Source organism: Talaromyces amestolkiae (assembly GCF_001896365.1).
Source record: "Talaromyces amestolkiae strain CIB chromosome Unknown scaffold1.1, whole genome shotgun sequence".
Lineage (NCBI taxonomy): Eukaryota > Fungi > Ascomycota > Eurotiomycetes > Eurotiales > Trichocomaceae > Talaromyces > Talaromyces amestolkiae.
The window spans coordinates 3,372,946-3,395,540 of NW_024468037.1; the positions used below are offsets into that span (position 1 = coordinate 3,372,946).

The 22,595-nt window shown below is 48.8% G+C and overlaps 6 protein-coding genes across 6 annotated transcripts; 3 read left to right on the top strand and 3 right to left on the bottom strand.

Moving 5' to 3' along the window:
- Positions 1 to 297: 297 nt before the first annotated feature.
- On the top strand, positions 298 to 1,155 carry BHQ10_001114 (uncharacterized protein; the record flags this gene model as incomplete). Its single annotated transcript, XM_040873115.1, has 1 exon — positions 298 to 1,155. One exon carries the CDS (start codon positions 298 to 300, stop codon positions 1,153 to 1,155), a length of 858 nt encoding a protein of 285 aa, XP_040729619.1.
- Positions 1,156 to 1,354: 199 nt separating this feature from the next.
- On the bottom strand, positions 1,355 to 2,092 carry BHQ10_001115 (uncharacterized protein; the record flags this gene model as incomplete). The annotated part of the gene is made up of 4 exons (XM_040873116.1): positions 1,355 to 1,556; positions 1,621 to 1,757; positions 1,821 to 1,836; positions 1,899 to 2,092. The coding sequence occupies 4 exons, from the start codon at positions 2,090 to 2,092 to the stop codon at positions 1,355 to 1,357; spliced, it is 549 nt and encodes a 182-aa protein (XP_040729620.1).
- A 1,599-nt stretch (positions 2,093 to 3,691) lies between these two features.
- Positions 3,692 to 11,169, bottom strand: BHQ10_001116 (uncharacterized protein; the record flags this gene model as incomplete). Its single annotated transcript, XM_040873117.1, has 8 exons — positions 3,692 to 6,317; positions 6,363 to 6,622; positions 6,672 to 7,002; positions 7,060 to 7,094; positions 7,146 to 7,298; positions 8,145 to 10,459; positions 10,513 to 10,675; positions 10,735 to 11,169. The coding sequence occupies 8 exons, from the start codon at positions 11,167 to 11,169 to the stop codon at positions 3,692 to 3,694; spliced, it is 6,318 nt and encodes a 2,105-aa protein (XP_040729621.1).
- Positions 11,170 to 13,176: 2,007 nt separating this feature from the next.
- On the bottom strand, positions 13,177 to 18,806 carry BHQ10_001117 (uncharacterized protein; the record flags this gene model as incomplete). The annotated part of the gene is made up of 7 exons (XM_040873118.1): positions 13,177 to 13,406; positions 13,461 to 13,800; positions 14,290 to 15,103; positions 15,161 to 16,437; positions 16,526 to 16,667; positions 16,858 to 17,056; positions 18,308 to 18,806. 7 exons carry the CDS (start codon positions 18,804 to 18,806, stop codon positions 13,177 to 13,179), a joined length of 3,501 nt encoding a protein of 1,166 aa, XP_040729622.1.
- Positions 18,807 to 18,907: 101 nt separating this feature from the next.
- BHQ10_001118 (uncharacterized protein) lies at positions 18,908 to 20,908 on the top strand (the record flags this gene model as incomplete). The annotated part of the gene is made up of 2 exons (XM_040873119.1): positions 18,908 to 20,723; positions 20,775 to 20,908. 2 exons carry the CDS (start codon positions 18,908 to 18,910, stop codon positions 20,906 to 20,908), a joined length of 1,950 nt encoding a protein of 649 aa, XP_040729623.1.
- Positions 20,909 to 21,798: 890 nt separating this feature from the next.
- BHQ10_001119 (uncharacterized protein) lies at positions 21,799 to 22,422 on the top strand (the record flags this gene model as incomplete). The annotated part of the gene is made up of 1 exon (XM_040873120.1): positions 21,799 to 22,422. One exon carries the CDS (start codon positions 21,799 to 21,801, stop codon positions 22,420 to 22,422), a length of 624 nt encoding a protein of 207 aa, XP_040729624.1.
- Positions 22,423 to 22,595: the final 173 nt, after the last annotated feature.

Consider the following 22,595-nt stretch of genomic DNA (forward strand, 5'->3'; position numbering starts at 1 on the left):
TTTGATCAGGTTCTCTCCAATGACTCCTTTACAAAGGGAAGGCACTGGTACTCGTGCTCCTTCCTTGACATCAAACCCCCTCAACTCATCTCATCTTCACCTCATCTATGATCTTTCTTCGTCACACAAGACTTCCCTATATATCTTGGTTATGACTCACTTCAATGTTATTTCGCATGAATATCCCCAAAACCATCACAATTGACCTGTAGGCCATCTAGATATGTCGCTCGCACTGACATGCTAACTCGACCTGCGCAGAATATATCGAGAATCAACATTATTACATTGAACATCATGCTCGCTAAAAAACTCCCACCCAACCTCTCCACAGTCGACCAGAACGACCTCCAAGGGCTTGAAGAACGTCTACTCGACCTCGACCGCAAGATTCTCAAGTACCACGACCGCCTCCTCGAGAAGAGCGACTACCTGGTCACAGCCACAAATCATATTCGCGACGAACTACAGATCCTGACTCGGCACCTGAACAACCAAACCTCCGTAATCAATAGCACCCGCCACATCATTTCTGCCCAAGCGCGCACCATAAGCGCCCAGGCACGTAAGATAAGATCCCAGCAGGAGATGATCGACGTTATGCAGCGGGACATCTTTCGACTCGGGACGTGGTATTCCGAGTTCTCAGGGAGAATGAATTCGCATGACGAGATCCTATCGAACAGAGCAGGTGAGGTTCGCGAGCTGTGGGAGTCGTTGGAACGTCACACGCGATTTACGGAGCAGATTGCCAAAGAGACGTATTGGATGCATGTTTATACGAAGCAGGTTATGCTCATAAGGGCGTCGGAGATGGCGTTGATTGGCGCTTCTGCAGGTTGTGCAGATGATGGAGACGATGATGGAGACGATGATGACGACGAAAGGAGTGATTCTGATACTGCTGCGAGTGTTTGCACGGAGTCGACGCTTATCACGCCACAGCAGCACATTATGCTTGATACTATTGTTGTTCGTATGATCGAGGATGCGATGCCGGATCGACTGAAGGATGTCTGTGACGGATTCGAGGTTGTACATGGATGCTCTGCATTTATACAAGGCAGGGAAGCTGCGCAGCCGCCGGAAAGTGAATTTGATGTAGATGCAGAGATGCTCCGCGAGGATTCAGACCATGGTTCAATGTTAGTTTGACACATTCTTTTCAAGTTTTGGCCGCTTTTGGAACATCGTGTATATGCTATACTGGTTTTTGTGCCTAGCTTTAGTCCCGTATGAATACGAAACAATTGGTATAAACAAGATATAGATTCCTATAACGTTCGCCCTTGTATTACAGAAAGATGCTTCGACTCTTTTCCTGCCTTGACAAAAAATCTATACAACAGCTAAATCAAGAAGACTTGACCTTCTCCTCAGCAGCCTTGACGGCTCCCTTTGCACTATCCGTAACGAGTTTCGCGCTTTCGACGGTATCAGCAGCGATATCCTTGGCAGCCTCCTTGGCCGAGCCCTCCTGGCTTCGGCGCCAGAGGAATATTCTGGTCAATTGTGCGGTTCCGGTTAAGGCGAGGAAGAAGTTGACAGCAGCAAGGCTGAGCAGTCAGTATACCTCTGCCAAAGAGGGTCAAGGAGAGAGAGAAAAGGGAAGGGACATACAGCATGTTCTTGGGGGTGATGACGAAACACCATCGAGTCCATATCGTGCCGGTTGCGACGAGAGCGAGGTTCTGCGTCAAGGAGAGCTTTTCGGCGGGACGCGCAAGGTCGGAAATACCCGCGATGACGAGGGACCACTATTGTACCGAATATCAGAATGACTTATCCATCACGATGCTAACGAAGCATTGTAATCATACCTTCATAACAGGAGCCCTACCACCAATCCCATTAGCCTTGACAATCCTCTAGTTTAAGAATGAATGGAAAAGAAATACCAAAAATGAACAGTCTTGAATCCAACCGGGCTATTCCACATCCTCTGGAAAGCGTTCTGTGACTCTCCAGTGCCCGCGGCGCTGGCCTCCGTGCTCGAGAAGCGGAAGCCCTTGTTGTTGCTCACATTTTGGCGAAAGTTACGCAATGCGGCGCGCGAGTTGGCGAGGAAACGTAGACCGACGCGGGATGACATTTTATCTGTCTTGATATGTTGTTTTGGGATTCGATGACGGGTTTTATGAAATCGGGGTTTGTCGGACGGGGCGGTGTTCCGGCGGTGACTTCGACGCTCTCTCTCAGAATATGCGGAAAGAGTGGAGAGATTGATACAATCACTATTGTATCTAAATCATTCGATGGAATACCTTCAACCCCTCTGATATGGTGATGTAGAGTACAGAGAATGAGTCCGATGGAGTCCTCAGTCCGCTGCCAATTCTCACCGGCATCGGCCCCCCAGCTTTTTGCGGCCGTTGATTGGTTTTGGCTCGGAGACTACGGCGATAAACGCGCTGATGTAATCATACCCTCTGTGATTGGTCGAAGCGCAGAACTTCACTTCGCAACCTCGTCAACATCATTTAGAGACGGTAGAGAAGCTCCGTTGCAATTGACAATCAATTGACCCTCGACTCCCGCCAATTCCTTTCGAACGACAGAGATAAAGTGAGGAGAAAATGTCCGCAAAATACGCCTTCAACAAATCCCTCAAAGAACTCCGGTTCCTCTTCTGCCAGACCTCATCCCACAGCGATGCCACGCGGTACATCACCAACCCTCCCTCTACTCGATGACACACCGCTAATTCTTTGATTGATTGGGGTGGTGTTAGATCGTTCCTGAACCGCGCATACCCAACCATGAAGAAGAATAACCCATACGTCCCGATTCTGATCCGCGAGGCGTCGGGGACTGAGCCAAGGGTTTTCGCTCGATATGGTGCGTTTCTCTCATCTTACCTTTCGAGGTGAATGTCCATGGGGAGTTGACAAGCAGCTAATGTGCGGTGAAAACACAGAGTTCGGAAAGGAGAAACAGGAACTACTAGCCGGTAAGCATACCGCAATTTCTACGAAAGTGTGCATTGCTAATCAGATTGATGCAACAGGCTTGACGGATAAAGAAATTGAAGAGAAGATTACGACGCTCGTGAAGCAGACTCTTTAATTTATGGTTTTGTATAAGATTTCATTCTCTCGAGCGATGCGATGTGATACAGCCATATACACAAAACCGAATGGAACCGCCCAGCAAGCAGATTTAGAGACGCCGTTGCCAATGACATGGGAATGATCAATCGGCAATGAGATGAATGGCTGAGGGCCCTGTCTATCACGAGATGAAGGGGCGTGGTCAACGGATATCGCGGGTTACCTGTACTTATACTCTAGAATATGTTTTATCTCCTGCATTTCGCTCCTTTTACTCTCTATTCCAATCTCGACGTGTAAGTATTCAGTTCGACCATAACTTATACTGTTTTGTTGAACGTTAAATGCTAGAGATTCAAAGCGCGTATAACGTGGCAAAATGATGATGCTACCAATGTAGATCGACACAGATTGTGATCATATACAATAAATATAATAAATACACCAAATACCATTCATTCAAAATGGTAGTAAACCAATCAGTCAATATCCAATCCCAGACTCCATACAAACGCCATCCACCTCCTCGTATGCATTTACCAAAACCAAAAGTGAAGGAAAGAACGCAGTGCCATGCAGTGATATGACCAGGGAAAAAAGAAGACAAAAAGAAAAAGAAAAGAAAATCAAGGAATGTGAGATCAAGAAGCCTCGCCATCTTCCTCCTCGACAATTGTCGCAAACTTTTTCAAGACTTGCTTCAGAGCTGGCCGGCGGATCGGTTTACTCAGAAACATGTCCATGCCACTCTCAATGCAGTCTTTGATATTACTCTCTTCCGCAAACGCGCTGAGCGCCACGATGGGCGCGGAATAACCCATTTGTCTAATTAGCCTTGTACTCTCCAGTCCATCGAGGTTCGGCATTTGGATATCCATGAAAATCAAATCGAATTTATTCCCTTCGGACATGGTCGCTTTCACCGTGTCGTAGGCTTCTTGTCCGTCCTTGGCGACAGTGACGTCGTAAATATCCTCGAGTTTGAGCATGCGGAGGACGACTTCTTGATTCACGGCATTGTCTTCAGCGACAAGGACGCGTATTTTTGCGCTTGTGCTGGTGTCTGATGCTGTCGACAAGGTGGATTTGAGCTGGACGTGGCGTTTTGTGTCGGAAGATGGGTTGTTAGTAGTGCTGGCAGTGGTGGTGATGTTGTTTATAGGGGGAGATGACGGAGGTGCAGCTGCAAAGAACGGCTGGCTTAGACCAACTAGACGAGGCTGTAAGTCTTGAGTTTCGACGGGTTTCACGACGGGACTGTTGGCGCCTGATGTTCGGTTGATATTCGCAGCTTCGTCAAGAGAAATAATCTCACTCTGAGGGCGTGAGCCAGCTGTACTAGAACTGCGTGTACTAGGTGCCATCTCTTTCAAAAACTTCAGTGGAATATCAACCCTGAAAGTCGATCCCTTGCCCACTGTACTGTCGAGATGGATGGTACCGCCCATAAGACGGGACAATTGCGAACAAATGCTCAGACCGAGACCTGTACCGCCATACTTCCGATTCAAGCCCAAATCACCTTGCATGAAAGGCTCAAAGACTCGTTGTTGTAAATGTGGCGGAATACCTGGACCTGTATCTTCGACTTCAAAGCTGAACGCCAATGTTCGATAATTGAGAAGCATTTCTCGCTCGCGAAAGTGGTGGTCAAAGGTGCTACCAGCGACACTTCCACCAATCTGAGTAGACTGGAACGACGGGGTTCTCGACCTCATTTGCGAATTAGACCTCGAGTCGAAGGAAACTTTGGTACTGCCCTCTGGCTTTTCGTAATCGCCCAAACATTTGATGCGAACTTCGACACGGCCACCTTCGGGGGTGAATTTGAGACTGTTGCTGACTAGATTGATGAGCACCTGTAGAATACGATGCTGATCACCCCATAGAATCATGTCCTTCATCCGGCCCGTGCCTGGTGGACCATGTGCATGCGAAGTCGACGGTGAAGCCATGGTAAGTGCATGCTTCTCGTCATTGATAACGATGGTTTCCGCTGCAGCTGGTGCCCCAATGAATTTGACCGTGAAATGGACATGCTTTTCAATGACCTGCTTCTCGAAAATGGTCAAGATTTGCGACTTGATTTCCGCTAGATTGAACTCCTTTTCGTCCAGACGAATAGCAGAGTCAATCTCATTCTTACTGAACGTCAGCAAATCGTTCAACAAGTGCAGCAGCAAATCGCCAGACTTGTAGACCACTTTCAGAGATTTCTTAATCCTCGGCAAATCGTCCTCGCCCATGCAAACAGCGCACATACCCAGGATTCCGTTTAGTGGCGTCTTCAACTCATGCGAAATGTTCGCAATGAACAGAGTCTTGCTTTCGTTGGCCGTCTCTGCGGCCTTTTTGCTGATTTCAAGCTCGCGCGTTCTTTCCGCTACGCGTTCTTCCAGTCTGTTATACTGGATCATCAATTCGTCCGCCATTTCGTTAAAAGTGCTAGTCAATTCCGTAAGCTCGTCCGTGACGATGTGTTTCGATTCTTTGACTTTGCCGGGGACTTTAAATGTCTTTGATCGACCATCTTCGCTTGCAGTGCCTTGTGACAGTCCCCATCGACCATGCACGATGTTCGAAAATGCTCCAAATATGCCGGCCCGTTTCTCATTTTGCGCGTTCAATGTTTCCAAAACCGCGCCTTCGTTGTTATTATGATGATGATACGGTGATGGATGGATCGATTTTTCGGTTGCTGCTTTGAGTTTCCTAATCGGCGTCACACTGTAATGCGCCAATGGGATAATCGCAATCGCAATAAATCCCGCCGTACCAAACACACATGCAAGGATGATTTTGCGTAGCTGCGACACCGGTGCAAAGGCTTGCGTGTGCGTTTCTTCAATCACGAGCACCCAATCTACCAGTGTTGACTGCGGCCTGGCAACACCCACAGCAACGCGGTAGCCTTGCTCGTTAGTAGTATCGAGATCGCTGGAAGAATTGTCAAATGTCGACCTCGGGGTCTGAAGTGCGTCGAGAACGGTTGGATAATCCGCAAGTGGGAACGTGGATTCTGTAGCGCGGTATTTACTATGTCGGTCCTCGAAACCAGAGACAAGCGTCGGAGTAAAGACATAACGAGCTTGAGCTTCTTGGAGCGCGGTTTTATTGGTCTCTGGGCTGGTGCGTGTTGCTGCTCTTGCGTCTCCAGTAAACATATTATCCGCCGTCGCTGGACCGACAAGCATGACCGAAGCGGATGTATCAAGTCCGTTGTTGTCGGCAAGAGTAGATCGTAGACTTTCAGCACTCGCGATAACCCTGCTTCAGTCAGCTTATAGATGGAATCGAAAGCGAAACACTTACGTCATATATCCCAGAATATCCGTATTGGACGTATTATTTATAATCGGCAATGTGATCGAGATCAGCGTGAAGCTGGAGTTGACGTATAACGGTCCGAGCAACAAAGCTGACGTAACATTGATCGGGAAATCAGAAAAAGCGTACGCCGTGGCCTGCTCACTTGTCGCATTGGTCGGATCCACGCCGTCGTCGACGACATAAGTCAGGTTTGGATAGAGGGATGGGGGGTATCCCAGACCGGCGTCGCCGAGTACAACGGACTGCGTCGATTAGCAACACACTAACCAGTACGGAGGATGGAACACTGACTGTGCCATTATCATAAGTATAGGGAAGCACAATATTCTCTGTCAACGAAGTGGTCGTCACGTTCAACAATCCGTCTTGATCCCCGGCCTCATTCCGTGAATAGATTATGGCCTGGTATAACGAGACATAGCCACCAGAGCCCAGAGCGGATTGCACGTCGGAAATGGCTGTGACCCAATTCGCGTCTGTTCGGTTTCCTTGATAGAATCGTCGTAGAGCGGATTGAATCAGTACACGGGTTGTGACAGTTTGGCAGTTGGCTTCGATGAGGGCAATGTTAGAGGCGACTTGGCCGGCTTTGAGAGACGCGGCGAGGACGAGGCCTTGGGATCTGTCGATTGTCAATACATCAAAACATATTCATGAATTCAAGACTCGTGTCGCATACTTGACACCTGTCACAAAGTTATAATTATTCACCCACTGGTATGTCTGTCAGTCTTTGCATCAATCTGTGAAGCTGATAAAACTCACCGTCGCAACCGAGATAATCATCAATCCCACCAACGAGGTGACAAGCACCAGCAGCCCCAGCTGCAACCCGATCGGGATCCTCATGCGCTCGACTTTTGAATATCCAAAAGCCAAAATAGAAAATTCGATGCCCACTTGCTTATCGATACATGCCTTTCTTTGGTCAGATGGTCCAAGCAAGCTAAACAGGATAGGCTGAAAATTGGAAGGCGATCAGTGATCGTCCGTCCGACGTCGGAAAGCAGTGCGAAAGTACGGAGTCTCAAAAAACAGTGAGAGAGATGGAGTACCAGAAACCGAAAACTAAAACGAATGGAATGAATGGCCTTCAGTTCAGCTGCAATGACAATTGTCACGCCAAGCACGACATGGTATTAGTAAAAACAATATGGCAAGGAACGGACAGGTTGAGGGCACACGTCGTGGTAACAGTATGAGCGATAAAGTTGGTTCTGCCCAGTTTTATTTGTCCTTCGCGTGTCAGAGGCAAAGAGGAGAAGAAAAACGGCATACCCTCAGTCAGGCACGAGCGATTGGTTGGAATTGGGGACAGGGTGCTGTCAAATGCATTTTCCTCAGCTCCATTGGGGGGAGTCTGGAGTGCAGGAACACGGCGGAAGTCTGAGTCTAGAACTTGTCTTTGCTACGGCGTAAAGACAAGACTTCCAAGGTTTGCGAGACGCCACGTGAGCTACGCCAATCACGGGTTACTGACTGAGGTACGCTAGACCTGTGTTGGCCTAAGGTGCCAACCCCGACGACGCTAGACTGCATACAGACTAATCGCTATGCCGAGGCTAGGCCGGTTCGGATTTAGTCCGGCAAGCTCGGTCGAAACAGTCAAACTCCCCGGGAGATATTAATGTTGTTACTTCCAACGTTGCCAAGTATGTAGTCAAGACTTCTTTCAATTCACTTATGGATACCTAGCTAATAACGTCCCTCGAGAATCATTGTTCGTGAACTATTGCCAAGTGCAATCGTAAATTCCCCCGTTACCGGCATCACCCAATTCTGCCGCCGAGTGCTCCAATAACTAAGATCCTTGCGAGTCAATGCGAGCTCAACCTTTGTCGTCTCGCCCGGCGCCAACTCCACTTTGTCGAATCCGCGTAGAACCCGCACAGGAAACTCAATATAATCGCTAAAAGTGACATCCTCGTCTTTGACATCATTCGGAAACGAGACATACAATTGCACCACTTCTTGCCCTGTGCGAGTGCCCGTGTTGGTGACATTGGCAGTAACCACGACGAACGTCTCGTACAAAGATGGGTTGCCGCCCTCCCCTCCGCCGGCAGGAGACAGTGTGTACTTTTCCTTGTAGCCTTTGGGGAAGTCAAAGTGCCTCTGTTTGATCTCGGATAGATCAGAGAGGTATGGGTAAATATATTTGTTTAATGCTCGGAATCCCGCAGGAAATAATGCAGACCTCGCGTCTGGTGTCTGCCCACTGTATTCAGGCGGAGAAACAGGATCATTTGGCCGAGGCGATGGCAAAGGCGACTTCTCTCGGACCGAAGAAATGACAAGATCTGAATATTCAAAAGTCGTAAAAGACAGGCCATAGCCAAACTCATATCGAGGAGTAATGTTGTGTTTGTCAAAATATCGATAGTCAATAAACAACCCATCCGTGTAATTGACTTGCGGTACCAACGCGTTTGGAAAGTAGAGTATCTGCGCACTCGGACCGTAGTCTTCCAGGCTTTTGCCGATGGTATAAGGAAGTCGTCCACCGTCAACCCTACCGAACAAGACATCTGCCAGAGCGTTTCCGCTTTCTTCACCTGGAAGATGGGCAAGAACAACGGCCTTGATACGTGGGTGTTCGATCCAAGACTCTACAACCACAGGACCGACGGCATGAATAACGACGATAGTGACTCCATCCTCTCCACCACATTTGTTCGCAACTCGTTGAATATAACCATCACCCTGCTTCTGGAGAAACAAATTATTCCGGTCTGCATTGACGTCGTCCCATTTAAGATATCCTTCGCCAGAATCAGAATTGGCAAACACAATGCAAAGGTCGTGATTATCTAGATCCTTGTCTTCGTATTTGTCGGTTGGATATCCTTGAAATTCCACTTCTGTCTCATCAAAAGACTGTTTCAGTGCATCGATTGGTGTAACCAGATACGGAAATTCCACGGCACCACTTCCCCAACCAGACGCCAAAGTACCCTGATTGCAGCTTCGATCAACGCAAAAATTAGGACCCTTGCCTGAACCAGCGTCTTCTCCAAACACACCAACGCGGTATGGTTTTCCATGAGAGCTAGGCCCTTGTGAACTTAAGGGAAGAATGTCGTCTTCGTTCTTCACAATCACAGTTCCCTCCGCGGCAACTCGTCGAGCTATAATACTATGAGCATTCTCACCGCTGCCTTGCACATCAATAAAGTGATTGACTCTGCCAGAGGCTGGATCACCCGACCCTTCGAATAAATGGCCATTCTCCTCATTAGTCCACGAGGAGAAATTGGGAGATGTTGGATTATCGCCCGGCTCGTTTTGTCCCAAATGATACCACGCCGCTACAATGCGTGTCACCATATCGTTGAGACGTTCCATAGGCATTGTACCGTTGAGCACTGCAATTGTCAATTGCTTGCCCCAGAAAGACTTTCCGTCTGCCCACGAAGCGCCGTCACCGGGCATGGACATATCGAGCCCCGCGAGAGCGCTGATCACGCCCGACCGCTGTGMAAGCCAGTCTGACTGAACAAAGCCTTGAAATCCTAACTCATCCTTCAAAATGCCATTTAAAAGCTTGCTATTGCCACATGCATATGAATTATTGACCATCTGATACGAGCACATAACGCTGGCAACATTTGCACGAATACTCTCAGCAAAAGGCCAAATAAAAATCTCGTGCAGCGCCCGGTCGTCGATATTTGAGGACATCGCATCTGGTATAATCCACTCCCGGCCCTGGCGGAAGTGCTCCTGTTCATTCAAGACGAAATGTTTCGCTGTAGCCATTACACCGGTCCGCTGAATACCTCGAATCGTATCCGCAGCTGCAATGGCACTGAGAACAGGATCGGGAGAGAAGCCTTCCCAGTTTCGACCACCAGCCGGTGCAATCCCTAGGGGACCCATAGACGGGCCTAGAAGCACATTCACACCCTTTCCCCGAGCCTCTGTGCCGAGTAGATAGCCGCGTTCTTCGATCAGTGAGCGATTCCAAGTTGCAGCAGTTGTCAAACCAGCCGGGAAGGCAGTAATGTGATCGGCGAAACGAATACCCAAGGGGCCATCTTGCAGGCAGAGGGAAGGAAATCCAGCATCCATTGCGGGCCCTACCGTGTTTATCAATACCATGTTCGCAAGTAGAAGGCAGAGTCAAACACACCTGTGTTGCCAACGCACAACCCCATCGACCAACCCACCCCAGTCGTGACATTTACCTTCTCCAGCAACGTCATGTTCTGAACCATCGTCTTCGCTTTCCGATAACTATGCGCCCACGTCTCTGATGTCCCGCCCCTCGGCGACGGATACCACGGCGGAGATTCCTACCCCTATCAGTATTACTATATAATTTCTTTGTAGATAGAAATTAAAGAGGACGTACATAGACCCGATCTGCCCAAAAGAAACTCCTGATACTGCGCTGATAAGCAATCAAAGGCAAGAAAATAAAAATAAGMCCCGCCGCCGCAACGAGCGCGAGACGATGTCGAACAATAGACTTGGTGAGCCGAGACAGCCATCCACGAAACTTGGAGTTCGTTGGCCAGCGTCTGCTCGAGAGTTGTTGGCGCTTTTTGCTGCTGCTGCTGCTTCTGCTTGCTCGACGATTTAAAGGGGCCATGACGGTCTCGTCTGCGCCGCCCTCTTCGTCAAGGTCCATCATGTCATTTTCGTCGTCGGTGTCTTGGAATGAGAGGTCAGATACATCGGCAGGGTCTAAGTGATGTCGGGTCTGATGATGCAGAGTAGAATTGGACTGCGGTGGTGAGTCGAGAGTGTCATGGTGTGGCACTGGCTGATATTTGGAGTCGGCCATCTTGTCTGCCAGTAAGGAAGGCGCCCACAGGGAATGCGGTCACTGATGGAAAGAGCGATTGTCCATATATATACCGCTTATTTCTATTTGCACAAAAGGATGTACAATTGATATACCCAGGCAATGTCTATAGTGATGGAATCATGGTGAACTGAGGTTGATGGATGCGTTGTTGATGGTTTCTTATCTTATCTTCCCCTGCTGCTACAAACTCAAGGCCAATCTTACATAAGCAGCTGTAGCCAATTAATAACTATAAACCTGCAGTATGCTTGAATAATTTTGAATTGATGACTGCCTATCTAATAGAGAGGACGACGATATTTACCCTAGAAGGCGCTTCCTCTCGTAATTGCACTGTAATATGTAGACCGAGATGGATACATACAGTGAAAACAGCAGGAATTAACACAACGATGTGAGGCTATTCCCATCCTGATCAACAAAATAAATTACGTAAAAAAAGGAGTGTCAGGCATTTTTTAGGTATTGCAAAACACTGAAAACCCCGTATCAACCGTGGAACAGGGGTATATATACGCTGATTCAATGGAAACAGATATACGAGGTAGTTACTTAGATATATTTGTTTTGAATGGCTACTTTCTTATTTCCACTTGGGTCATAACTACCTTGATCTTAGCTCGAGTATGCACTTGATATCACTAAAAGTAAGTGGTCAGGCTCCTATCGTAGACTGTACTAAAATCATATTATTTTTCCCCAATGTACTCTAATACCCAGGTAAATCTGCTCATGACAGCCTGCTTATGGATTTTGGTGCGTCGCTTGTCTGACTATCCGCACAGTATTTCAATCATCTCCAACAGCTCACCTTGACACAGGAGCACGCCTGGGAGAATTGGTCCTCCCAGTCCCGGATGCGGTGTCGGAGTGGTAGGGGAACAGAAGGAGACTGCAACACTGGGTGGTTAGTCAAGGATTTGGAATATACCGTTGACGCTAACGAGAATTCCATACCACCTGAGCTTGTCTACGCTCTGACATGCGCCCATACAGCGCTAATAGGATCTCCCTTGTTCGAAGATTTCAAGTCAAAGATCGCGTTCCCTACGGCAAAGATGATCCAGATCTTATACAATCAGGGTCCGTGGAAGATTGCACGCAGTTTCAAGAGGTGGGCAAACTAGATATTGCTAAGTGTGACGCAGAGATGGCGACCTGGCTTGATACATTTATAGACTAGTACATCAAGATCATTACCTGGGCAGAGTAAAAGCGGCCGCATTCGGGAAACGTGTACATGAGAAGGATAAGTTACAGAACAATTTACGAACGGATATTGCTTTCATTGACGTCACTGAGATGAAGGTCTAGGCAGAAGATTGTCGGTACAAAAGGAAATGGCCTTCTGATACGAGAGAAGGTGATCTTTTTGACAACAGGGAGGCGATCAATTTGTGTCGTAGACTGGCGTTGAACGAGACAGTTGCGAAAGTCGGACGAAACAGCAGATTCTCTACATAGTTTCCCCGGAGACATCGATATCTCTCTAGGGTATTTCTAGGGAAGGAAGTACACAAGTTCTTGGCCGTGTACATGGTTCAAGGCTCCAAAGACTCCCGTTTTTGCTTTGCTGGGGAACTCAGGATGTTCGTCTCTGCCGAGACCTTTTCGAGTGACGACACGCGTCCCAAGCAGCACCGAGTGATTGACGGCCTGGCATCGATCCGAGCTGTGTTTCTTGGGCCGTAGTAAATCGACAATATCTAATAGGATACTAGGCCAGCTTCCCTTCCAATCTCTCCAGTATCTAAATAGTTTATGTACATGGGAATTAAGAACTAATTTACATTTCAAAATCTCCAGAAAGGCCTATCAGACTCTTATTGCAATCCCACTAGGCTAAGAAGACGTGTTTACTTCCAGCTCAGCGGGATTGACTTAGATTGGCCAAAGCATGCACACAATACAATGTCTATGTACCCAAAAAGATCAAATAAATCGTCAAGCATCATTCTGTCAAGCGAGGCTTTAGGCAGATGGTCAATTGGCGTGTATATTTCGTTCATCCATTAGTCGTGCAATATCATTAAAGGAAAACGGTTTGGTGAGAAACACATTAATGCCCGCCGCAAAGGCTTTTGCAAGGTGTTCACTAGACCCCAGACCGGTGAGTGCAATTATTGTAGCGGGATTTGTTGTGCCTCGACTACGCTCAATAGATCGGATAGCCTGTGTTGCTTCAAATCCATCCATCACAGGCATGCTCATGTCTATCGAAAAATTAGCTAGTGCCACAATACTATTGCTGAAACGGCGCGACTTACCCATAAAGATATAGTGATAGTCCTCTGTCGTCTGCTGTACTCGTTCCACGGCAATCTTCCCATTGACGGCGGTGTGCAGTACCCTGGGCGACTTTCGATGCACGAACTTCTTGAGAAGGGCCATGTTGATAGGATTATCTTCTACCAATAGGATCCGAATGCCAGTGTCTGGGGCTTCCTTGACAGCAATTTCCGATCCTTGTACGGATTTGGAAACATCTGTTAGAGTCACGGAATACGACTTTGAAACACTTGGCTCAACTGTATCAGAGATGTGCGGTGCACGGATTCTGGAGGCAGGTTGAGTGTCCGGCTGCCGATTACTCTCATGTAGAACTACCTGCGAAAGATGTCGTGAAAGCTGATTCAATGTAGGGGTTGTCTCCCGGTGTACATTTTCAATGGCTTCCATGAGTGTTCGCGCTAGCCGATAAGGACCACATGGAACAGTTATCTGAATCAATCTTGAAGCCAAACCCGATGCTCCATCTCTAATTGAGTGGAGTCCAGGGCCTCTTTGGCACAAGACAAGAACCAAAGACTGATCCAAAGTCTTAGGTAGCCTGTCCAATTCACTTTCCATTACCAAAATCAAATCGCTTGGGACGGCAGAGTCCCAGCTCTGCAATCGAAGTGCAAACCAATCTGTTAAGTAGTCTCGAATGATATGAAGCGAGGAAGGATCGTGATTTTCTCCGCCAGGTAGCAAACTTAGCGTTTTCCATCTCATCTCAGTCTTCAGTCTTTCCACTACATCACTCGATCCACGAAGCAAAAAATTGCTGGGAAAAGATGGTGGACTTGGAGTGTCCCGACGCTGTGGACGCACAAGTGGCAAGGATATTTTAACAACAGTCCCTGCGCCAACCTGACTCTTGATTTTGATGGTACCGTTGAGTGACCGAAGAATGCTGCGGACCAGTGAAAGGCCAAGTCCAGTCCCGGGTGACAAGGTATCTTCCTGAGAGAATGGAGTGAAGATATTTGTATGAAGGTATTCGCTTGAGATGCCTTTTCCAGTGTCAGAAACTGTCAACACGAGTACTTCCGATTCTGAGTTATCCGACGACGTAGAATCCGTGCCCGCGCTCTTCTTTTGGAGATCTACTCTCACAGACACGAAGCCCTCTCGGGTGTACTTGAGCGCATTTCCAAAGACGTTCATGATGATACGTCGTAGAGCACCAGGTTCTATCATGAACTCCCAATTATGTGGTGCAACATCAATTAATATGTCAATTGGACTGATATTACGGCCATCTGAATTCTGGTTATGTTCGTCGCCAGGTTCCAATTGCCATACTCTGGAAGCTAAGTTGTTGGAGAAGATATAACCCGAGTAGACACTTTCAATCACGTCCTCGACGACTGCCGCAACGTGGACAACCTTGAGTAATCTAAGTGACTCAATTCGGGATTTTTCATTGCGCCCACGTTCACGTAAGCGAGACGAATATAACTGGCGCTTCATATCAAGAGAATTGATTTTGGAGTAATCAAGAATCTGCTCGAATGTATCCAAAAGCGTTTGACCACAGGCTCGAACTGTATCCAGCAAGCTCTTTGCAAATTTGGAGTCAACGTGCTCCGATAAAAAATCCGTAGCCGCTAGAATCCCATGTAGAGGACTTCGCAATTCGTGTCTGCATACTGTTGGTCATTTTGCAGCTCAGAAATTAGAGATATGAGTCTTCACTTACGATATGCTACTAATGAAATCACCCTTCTTCTTGTCAGATTCTTGACTCTGCGCACGACTATGTTCCACCATCAAAGACGAGCCAAATCCAAAGACACCGCCGAGTTCAACATGCGCACTGAAAACGCGTGTCTCGACAGCACTCCATCCGAAGCAACCTCCAAACCATCGAGAATTGAAAGAATCCCAAAGAGGTGCGAAAACGATTCTAGTCGCGCGTGGAAAGTATTTCCTTAAAGTTTGCAAATCCTTTTCGCGTAGAGTTCCGACTGACTGAGGGTGTACAGACTGTTGGGACCGAGTGGTTGAGTTTGAGACAGCAATTTCACTCCCAGAGCTGACTGCATCGTCATCTGACGAAAAAGCCGTCCCATCCTGATAGAAGTACCAAAGACCACCACGAGGATAACGGCGCACCATTCGGCGTACAAAATGTAGGTCCAACTGCGGGGCAATAAGCGATTGTGAAGATGCCGAAGAGTCTTCAAAAGATCCTTTGGTAGACAACGCGCAAATACTTGCTGATTTGCGCTCTTTGTCCCGATCTATATCATCCAGCGAATCTGACTCCGGGTGCTCGCTGGAGTCAATAATAACAACACCACCATCCTGGCCTAAGTCCAGGCTCTCCCTCATAAGGTTTGCAGCGCGTTGAAAGGTCGAGCGAGTCTTTTTTGCTCTACGCTTAGCAGACAACGGAGCCGGCACCTCCGGGTTGGTCGACTTGGAGCTATGGGGAGAATCAAGCATGATGTCAGTAACATCCGCATTGTGCTCCGGGCTCGCTGATCGCAATGATGAGGTGTCACTCGTCGCGTGAAGATTAAAATTGTGAGCCTCCGCTTTTGGTGATTCCTGTGGACTGGACATGTGGGATGAAGCCCGGTCAGACAGGCTGTCATGTTTGACTGCAGCTATTGGGGAATCCTCTCCATCATCTCCTTGAACAAATGAATTGAGCCCCGAAAGTACTTTGGCCAAACGGTGACTTTCGAGGGACTGCCGTGACGTTTCCAAATACTCCATTACCGCATCCGCTATAGTGCCTAACGATTCGACATGCGACGGAGTTAATGTAATGTCAGGGCGCGGGTCAATCACGTACAGACTGCCGATAGTGATTCCGTTGGTCGTCGTCAAGGGAGTACCGGCATAATAACGAAAGAAGGGAGGACCACAGACGCATGGTATATTATTATAGATTGGGTGTTGGCGTAGGTCTCTAACAACAAATAATGGGTATCTGTCTTCTGGTGTGGGCTTCAACGTGATCGTTTTCTATGGAATGAATCAGCAATGACAATGGCACACCATCTGATGTTCGCTAGAGTCTCGAGGAGACCGGAGGTCGGACGCGGTTGCTTACCTCGCAAAGCGTTCCGGCAACGGGGCCGTGAGAACAGCCCATCCATAGCCCATCGCCGTCATCCTCATATACATCGTTGTTGCCCAAGTGAAGCGATTTGGACGCTTCGGCTACCACGTACAGTGTTTCTCGATCGATCAAACTGAATCACGGTTTAGCCACCGAGGAAGACCAGAACGATAACGAAGGCAAATAAATCAGAATCAAGTCATGTTCGTTATTGCGAACCGGACATCTCGGCAGATATTCTCTTAGATAAGTCAAAGAAAAGGCTCAATCTACTGTGAACGGTCGCAACAGACGGCAATGCTTGCTTGGAGCGGACTATATACCTGATGATAGCGCGCTGTACGCCTAACTTAATAGCGGCCAGCTGCGTCAGCGCAGTCAGAACCAGATTCGGGCTTGCTTTTGTCGGGCTCGAGGGGGGGTTCGTCAATCCAGCGTCACGATGGCCGGCGGGGAGCAGAGCCGGGTTGTCTGGTTGAAAATAGTGGAACAACTCTCGTGCGCGACGGTCGTCTTCATACGCTGTTGTATGATGGACAGGTGGCGGTCCCATGCTGCTCTTCCATCTAGACGAATCGTCTCGCCTTGCACTGCGTCGCATGAGTATTCTTTGTCCTTGAATGCTTTTTTATATCGCTGGCTTTCAATCCTGCAAGGGCATCCCCACTCACTTGCTGCGCATGGGCTATCGTAGTAAGCAGAGAGGCGAGTCCAGAATATTGAAGGATAAATTTTCCGGAGTGGAGGGCAACTTCAATCACCCAAAACCAAGGCGGGCAATTGGTCTAGATGCAAGACGTCATTGATGGAAGCTGCGTACGCCCGTAATACAGTAACATGGACCGTTACAGGGCCACGATGCGGGAGATCCTTTCAGCTTTCGGTACCGAAGCGTCTTGTCAATACGTAAAATAATTCTGTGTAGATGTGCCGACGATACATAACGGTTAGCCGTTACAAAGTGGACTGCCTAGTACATGTAAGCCAATGACAGTAGAATATAGTGAATTATGCTCCGTAAGATACGGGTATCATATCCCCCGTATTTACCAGGAACCAAACTTCTGCATCAAAGCCATTCCAAGCCCAAATACGAGCCAAGCCGACTCTGCTCCTCTTCGTGAGACTTGAGTCTATAAGAAGCCGCCAGACTCAGCTCGGTCTTTTTCGACATTCTGACACTTCGTCCGCAGCGGAAGTTGCGACTTCAGCTTTTATGACTCAGCAGTGTCGTTTCATTTATTCCTAACCTTGTCACTGAGACCTGGGGTCGTTTGGGCCGATATTGAACAACCCCTCTGCATCAAGGTACAGGTTGTCGACATATCACTACGAAAATCCACGGCAGTCATTCGTTCTCAATAGTCTTCTTTTCGGAAAGGTTCGTCATCTCCAAAATAAATCTTCTTTCATGTCATACCTCGTGCTCGCGAGACCACTTGCGGTTCGTGTGACACGCCGCGGTCTCGCAGCACCCCTGGCTGTAAATTCAACAGCATTGACATGGCTGATCCCCGTTTCATCCCTCGTCTGCCCAGGCTCAGCTCACATTCTGCCTTATGATAGTTGACCAGATTTATGTTCAAATCGCACTATTTCTGCATTTAACGGCCTCTCGACTTGCTTAATTGCGAATCCACACATTCGTTCATTCTTCAATCCATACTTCCAATCCAAGCGCAACGTTATCGATGAATTACCACGAACGAGCAAACGACGGCTGTGACAGAAAAAATACAGCGCATCAATTATAAAGCCAGCGACATGGCATACCCCCAGCAACGAATGCCTCCTCCGAGAGGTCCTCCCCCCGCACCGGGCCCCCGATCGCAGGCACCTGGAGGTTATGGTCAAGGTGGACCTGCATATGATGGTTATGGTGGAGGAGGTCCTGACTATGGCGGAGGATCACGTCCAGGACAACCAAGGTCTCGTCCACCTCCTTCTCGTGGAGCTTATGGAGGGCCTGGTGGCCCMCCMCCTGGATCCTCAAGCCGATCTCGAGGGGGCGGCGGCGGAGGAGAATATGGAAAAGCACCGCCTCCAGGCGCAGGAAGAGGTCCGCCATCTGGTAGTCGCGGACCGCCACCTCGAGGTGCTCAAATGGGCCGACCTCCGCCTCAACGCAGACCACCTCCAGGCGATCCATACGGGTACCCACCCAACGGACCCCCGTCGCAACGTAGAGGATCGGATGAGCAGAGATTGGCGCGGCAGATGGGCGATATGAGCATTGCCTCACCACCAACTCGGCCACATACGTCAAATTCATCTCGTGCGCCTAGAGGACCACCCAACGGCGAATCCTATTATCCAGACCCGAGTCAGCCGGGTAGCGATTATGGCTTTGCCCCTCCTCAACGATCATATACGATGGGGAACGCACCTCCGCCTATCAAGATACCCCAAAGGAGCATGACCACACCGAACTCAAGTTCGCCATACACCCCTCCTTTACGATCGCCTAAATACCCTGGTCAAAATACATACCCGGAGCCTCCTGCAGAGTACGGAGAACCAGAGACCGTTGCAGCGGGTAATCTGTTGGCACCCACTTCGTCACACGGTGACGAGCTGAAATACAAAACCTTCAGTACCTATGTACACCACAATGTATTCGCGGACTACTTTGCAGAACAAGATGAAGAAGAGGGAGGGGAAGTACCAGGAGCGGGAGTGGGCGCAGGGGCTATCAAAGAAGAGGACGAGGATGAGTTAGATATGCCGAACTTTGATGCTATGCCAACATCTGAGCCTGTGCACCGCCGTAACGAAAGTTTTGAGAATTCCTTGTCAGCAGAGAAAAAGCCTGGTGGTGCATACGCACCCTACAAGCCTACAGCACCAGCAGAATACACGAATCAGTTTGCGGATGCTGGCTTTCAATTTGACTTGCCAGGCGATGGCATGCATAATGGTCATAATGGCAATTTCGACGGCTCGCAAAGAACTCCATCCATGGGATCATATAACGCACACCCTATCGGCAGCCCAGAATCTCAAAATCCGGACGCTCTTCCTGTTCATCCATCGCCATATCGCGCCGGTTTGGATCAAGCGACTGGAGATCGACCGGCACCAGTCCGACAATATGGAGGGCCACCTCCACAAAATGATGCGCCACAACCAGCGCCATCTGCGCCGCCTCCAGGGGGCCCTACCGGCCGACCAACATCTCCACCCATCACGCAGACCGAACTTGAAAGGCTACAGATAATCGTGCGACGCAACCCTGATGATTACAAGACTGCACTGAGACTTGCAAAGAAGTACGTCGAAGCCTCGACGCGGCTGATCGGCGATGAAGGCAAAGTCGACCCAAAGACTCGCGCTAGAAATAAGGACAAGTACATTCACGATGCATATAAGATTGTGAAAAGACTGGTTAACGATGCCTTTCCGGATGCCATGTTCTACTTGGCAGATAGCTATGGACATGGGGGTTTAGGACTGCAAGCTGATCCAAAAGAGGCTTTCCAACTATATCAGTCAGCTGCCAAAGCGGGCCACGCCGAGGCGGCTTATCGAACAGCTGTGTGCTGTGAACTTGGTCAGGAAGAAGGCGGTGGCACGAGAAGGGATGCCTTGAAGGCTGTACAATGGTACCGACGTGCGGCAGCACTTGGAAACACGCCTGCAATGTACAAAATGGGAATTATTCTTTTGAAGGGATTGCTTGGGCAGCAAAAGAACCCCCGGGAAGCTGTAACGTGGTTGAAACGCGCAGCTGATGGCGCAGATGAAGAGAACCCGCATGCTTTACATGAATTGGGTCTTATGTACGAGAGTACAGCTCAGTCCGATTTCATCATTCGTGATGAGGCTTATGCTCGGGAACTGTTCACGCAAGCCGCTGAACTTGGCTACAAATTCTCCCAATACCGCCTAGGCGCTGCATACGAGCAGGGCCTCATGGGGCTGCCGATCGATGCGCGCATGAGTATTATATGGTATACTCGCGCTGCCGCCCAGGGTGAACATCAATCCGAACTCGCACTGAGTGGATGGTACCTTACAGGTGCGGATGGAATCCTCCAACAAAGCGACACTGAAGCCTACCTATGGGCCCGCAAAGCGGCAGCTGCAGGATTGGCAAAGGCCGAGTATGCCATGGGATATTTCACCGAAGTTGGAATAGGTGTCCCATCGAATCTGGAGGATGCGCAGCGGTGGTACTGGCGAGCTGCTTGTATGTTTAACCTCTCTCCTTTCCTCTTACCGCAAAGCTAACAACAACTAGCGCAAAACTTCAACAAAGCCCGCGAGCGCCTAGAAGAACTCAAAAAGGGAAGCGGTCGTATGCAAAAGACGCGCGTGTCGCGATCAGCGGTTGCGCAACAACAGCAGCAAGGTGGCGACTGTATTGTTATGTAGATTATCATCACACGTTGGACAAACTATTGGTTATGCTGAGTGATGACTTTTTTCTCCTGTCTTTATGATTCCAGTTCTATTCCCACTATTCTTATTACCTGCTTACTTTCTGATGATACTGTCGTTTGGTTTTACGCTCTCAAGAACTTCTTGTTTTCTCTCTTTCTGTTTCTTGAGTCAAGCATTGGAGCAAGCGCATTTTGATATTTATCCAAGTGGACATGTCATTGGATTGTCCCATCACTAACTTGCGATTCTCTCCACGTAGCAATTATGGTACACTCACTAGAAAGGGCTTCCGTGTTAGCACTACCAGTATTCTAGGGTGGTGTTGTACAGGAAATCAGTATAGCACAACCGCGCCGCATGTTCCACGATGGGAAAATGTTCAGCCAAAATACTCTGTCTAACCAGATCTGTACCCCGCCAGATATCGCACACATACTCTTAACTCTTCTAGATCATCTATATTAACTGACTCACACACTTTTTCATCCCATACTCCACAACACTCACTCTAAATCCGCACTATTGCAGTGTTGCGGCTCTAAGCCCTCGGATCTCGCGGTCTGTCCGGCCAAGCACACCCTAAATGCACACTAAACCTGTCACGTCCATAGAGCTTGTCTGCTTTTAGCGCTGGATTCGAAGGCTACATGATTCAAAGTTGCTTAAGCCTAAGTTTCCGGCCAATAGCGAACATCATCACAAGCCACCGATTTTTGAGGTCCTTTCTTTGAGTCTTGATTTGCAGGCGAAGGAACGAACGTATTCGTTTAACCTGATGAGGGCGTCTAGGTATAAATAGGGGCTGGTCGCCATGTAGAAACAACACATTTTTTATCTTTGTGTTTTTTCCCACAGAATCGCGACGAAGAATTATAAACAAAATGCGCACCTCCCTTATCCTCGCCGCTGCCCTGACTGCTCTCGGCGTCCAGGCCGACTCCTCCAGCACAATAATCGGCTTCTTCGCGCCCAACTGGGATGTTACAGTCCCTGCATACGGCGGCTACACCAGCACTGCCGCCAGTCTCGCAGCTGTCAACGCCGAAGCCGCAACCTACCACGTCGGCTGCGTCAACGATGCGCCCAAGACTGACTGCGACTACCCCAGTTCCTGGACCATCGTCCAGGGACCTGCCACCGTCAGCGTAACAGCCGTCTATATCGCATCCACATCCGGAAAAGTGACCAGCTACGATTTGACTGTTACCGAGTCGTACGAATGCAGTCTCAAATCGTCCACGCAGTCGGCCAGTTGCACAATGAGTGTAAGCATATCGGGGTCCATAGAAGGATCGAAATGGTCTTCTTCGACTTCGACGAGTGCGACGTATGCGACTGCGCCGATCTCGGATTCGTATGATCAGTTGACTGTGACGGCGGGACTGAGTTCGTTAACGGCCCCCGAGGCGACGAAGACGGGTGGTGCGGTTGCTGCGACGGGTGTTGTGGGCTCAATGATTACGGCTGCGCCGGTAGTTGCTGCTGCGGTTGCTGCTTTGCTGTGATGTTTTATACTTCGTTCGTGAAACTACGTTTAGTCGAGTTCAAAAAAAGAATTTCTTGTTAGCTGAAATCTTTGGGCTTCTCAGCACCTAGGTGCAGTGATCCAATGCGATTCTACACTTGAAATAGATGTATTCATTATACAGCTACATAGGGTAGGTACATCGACTCGCCG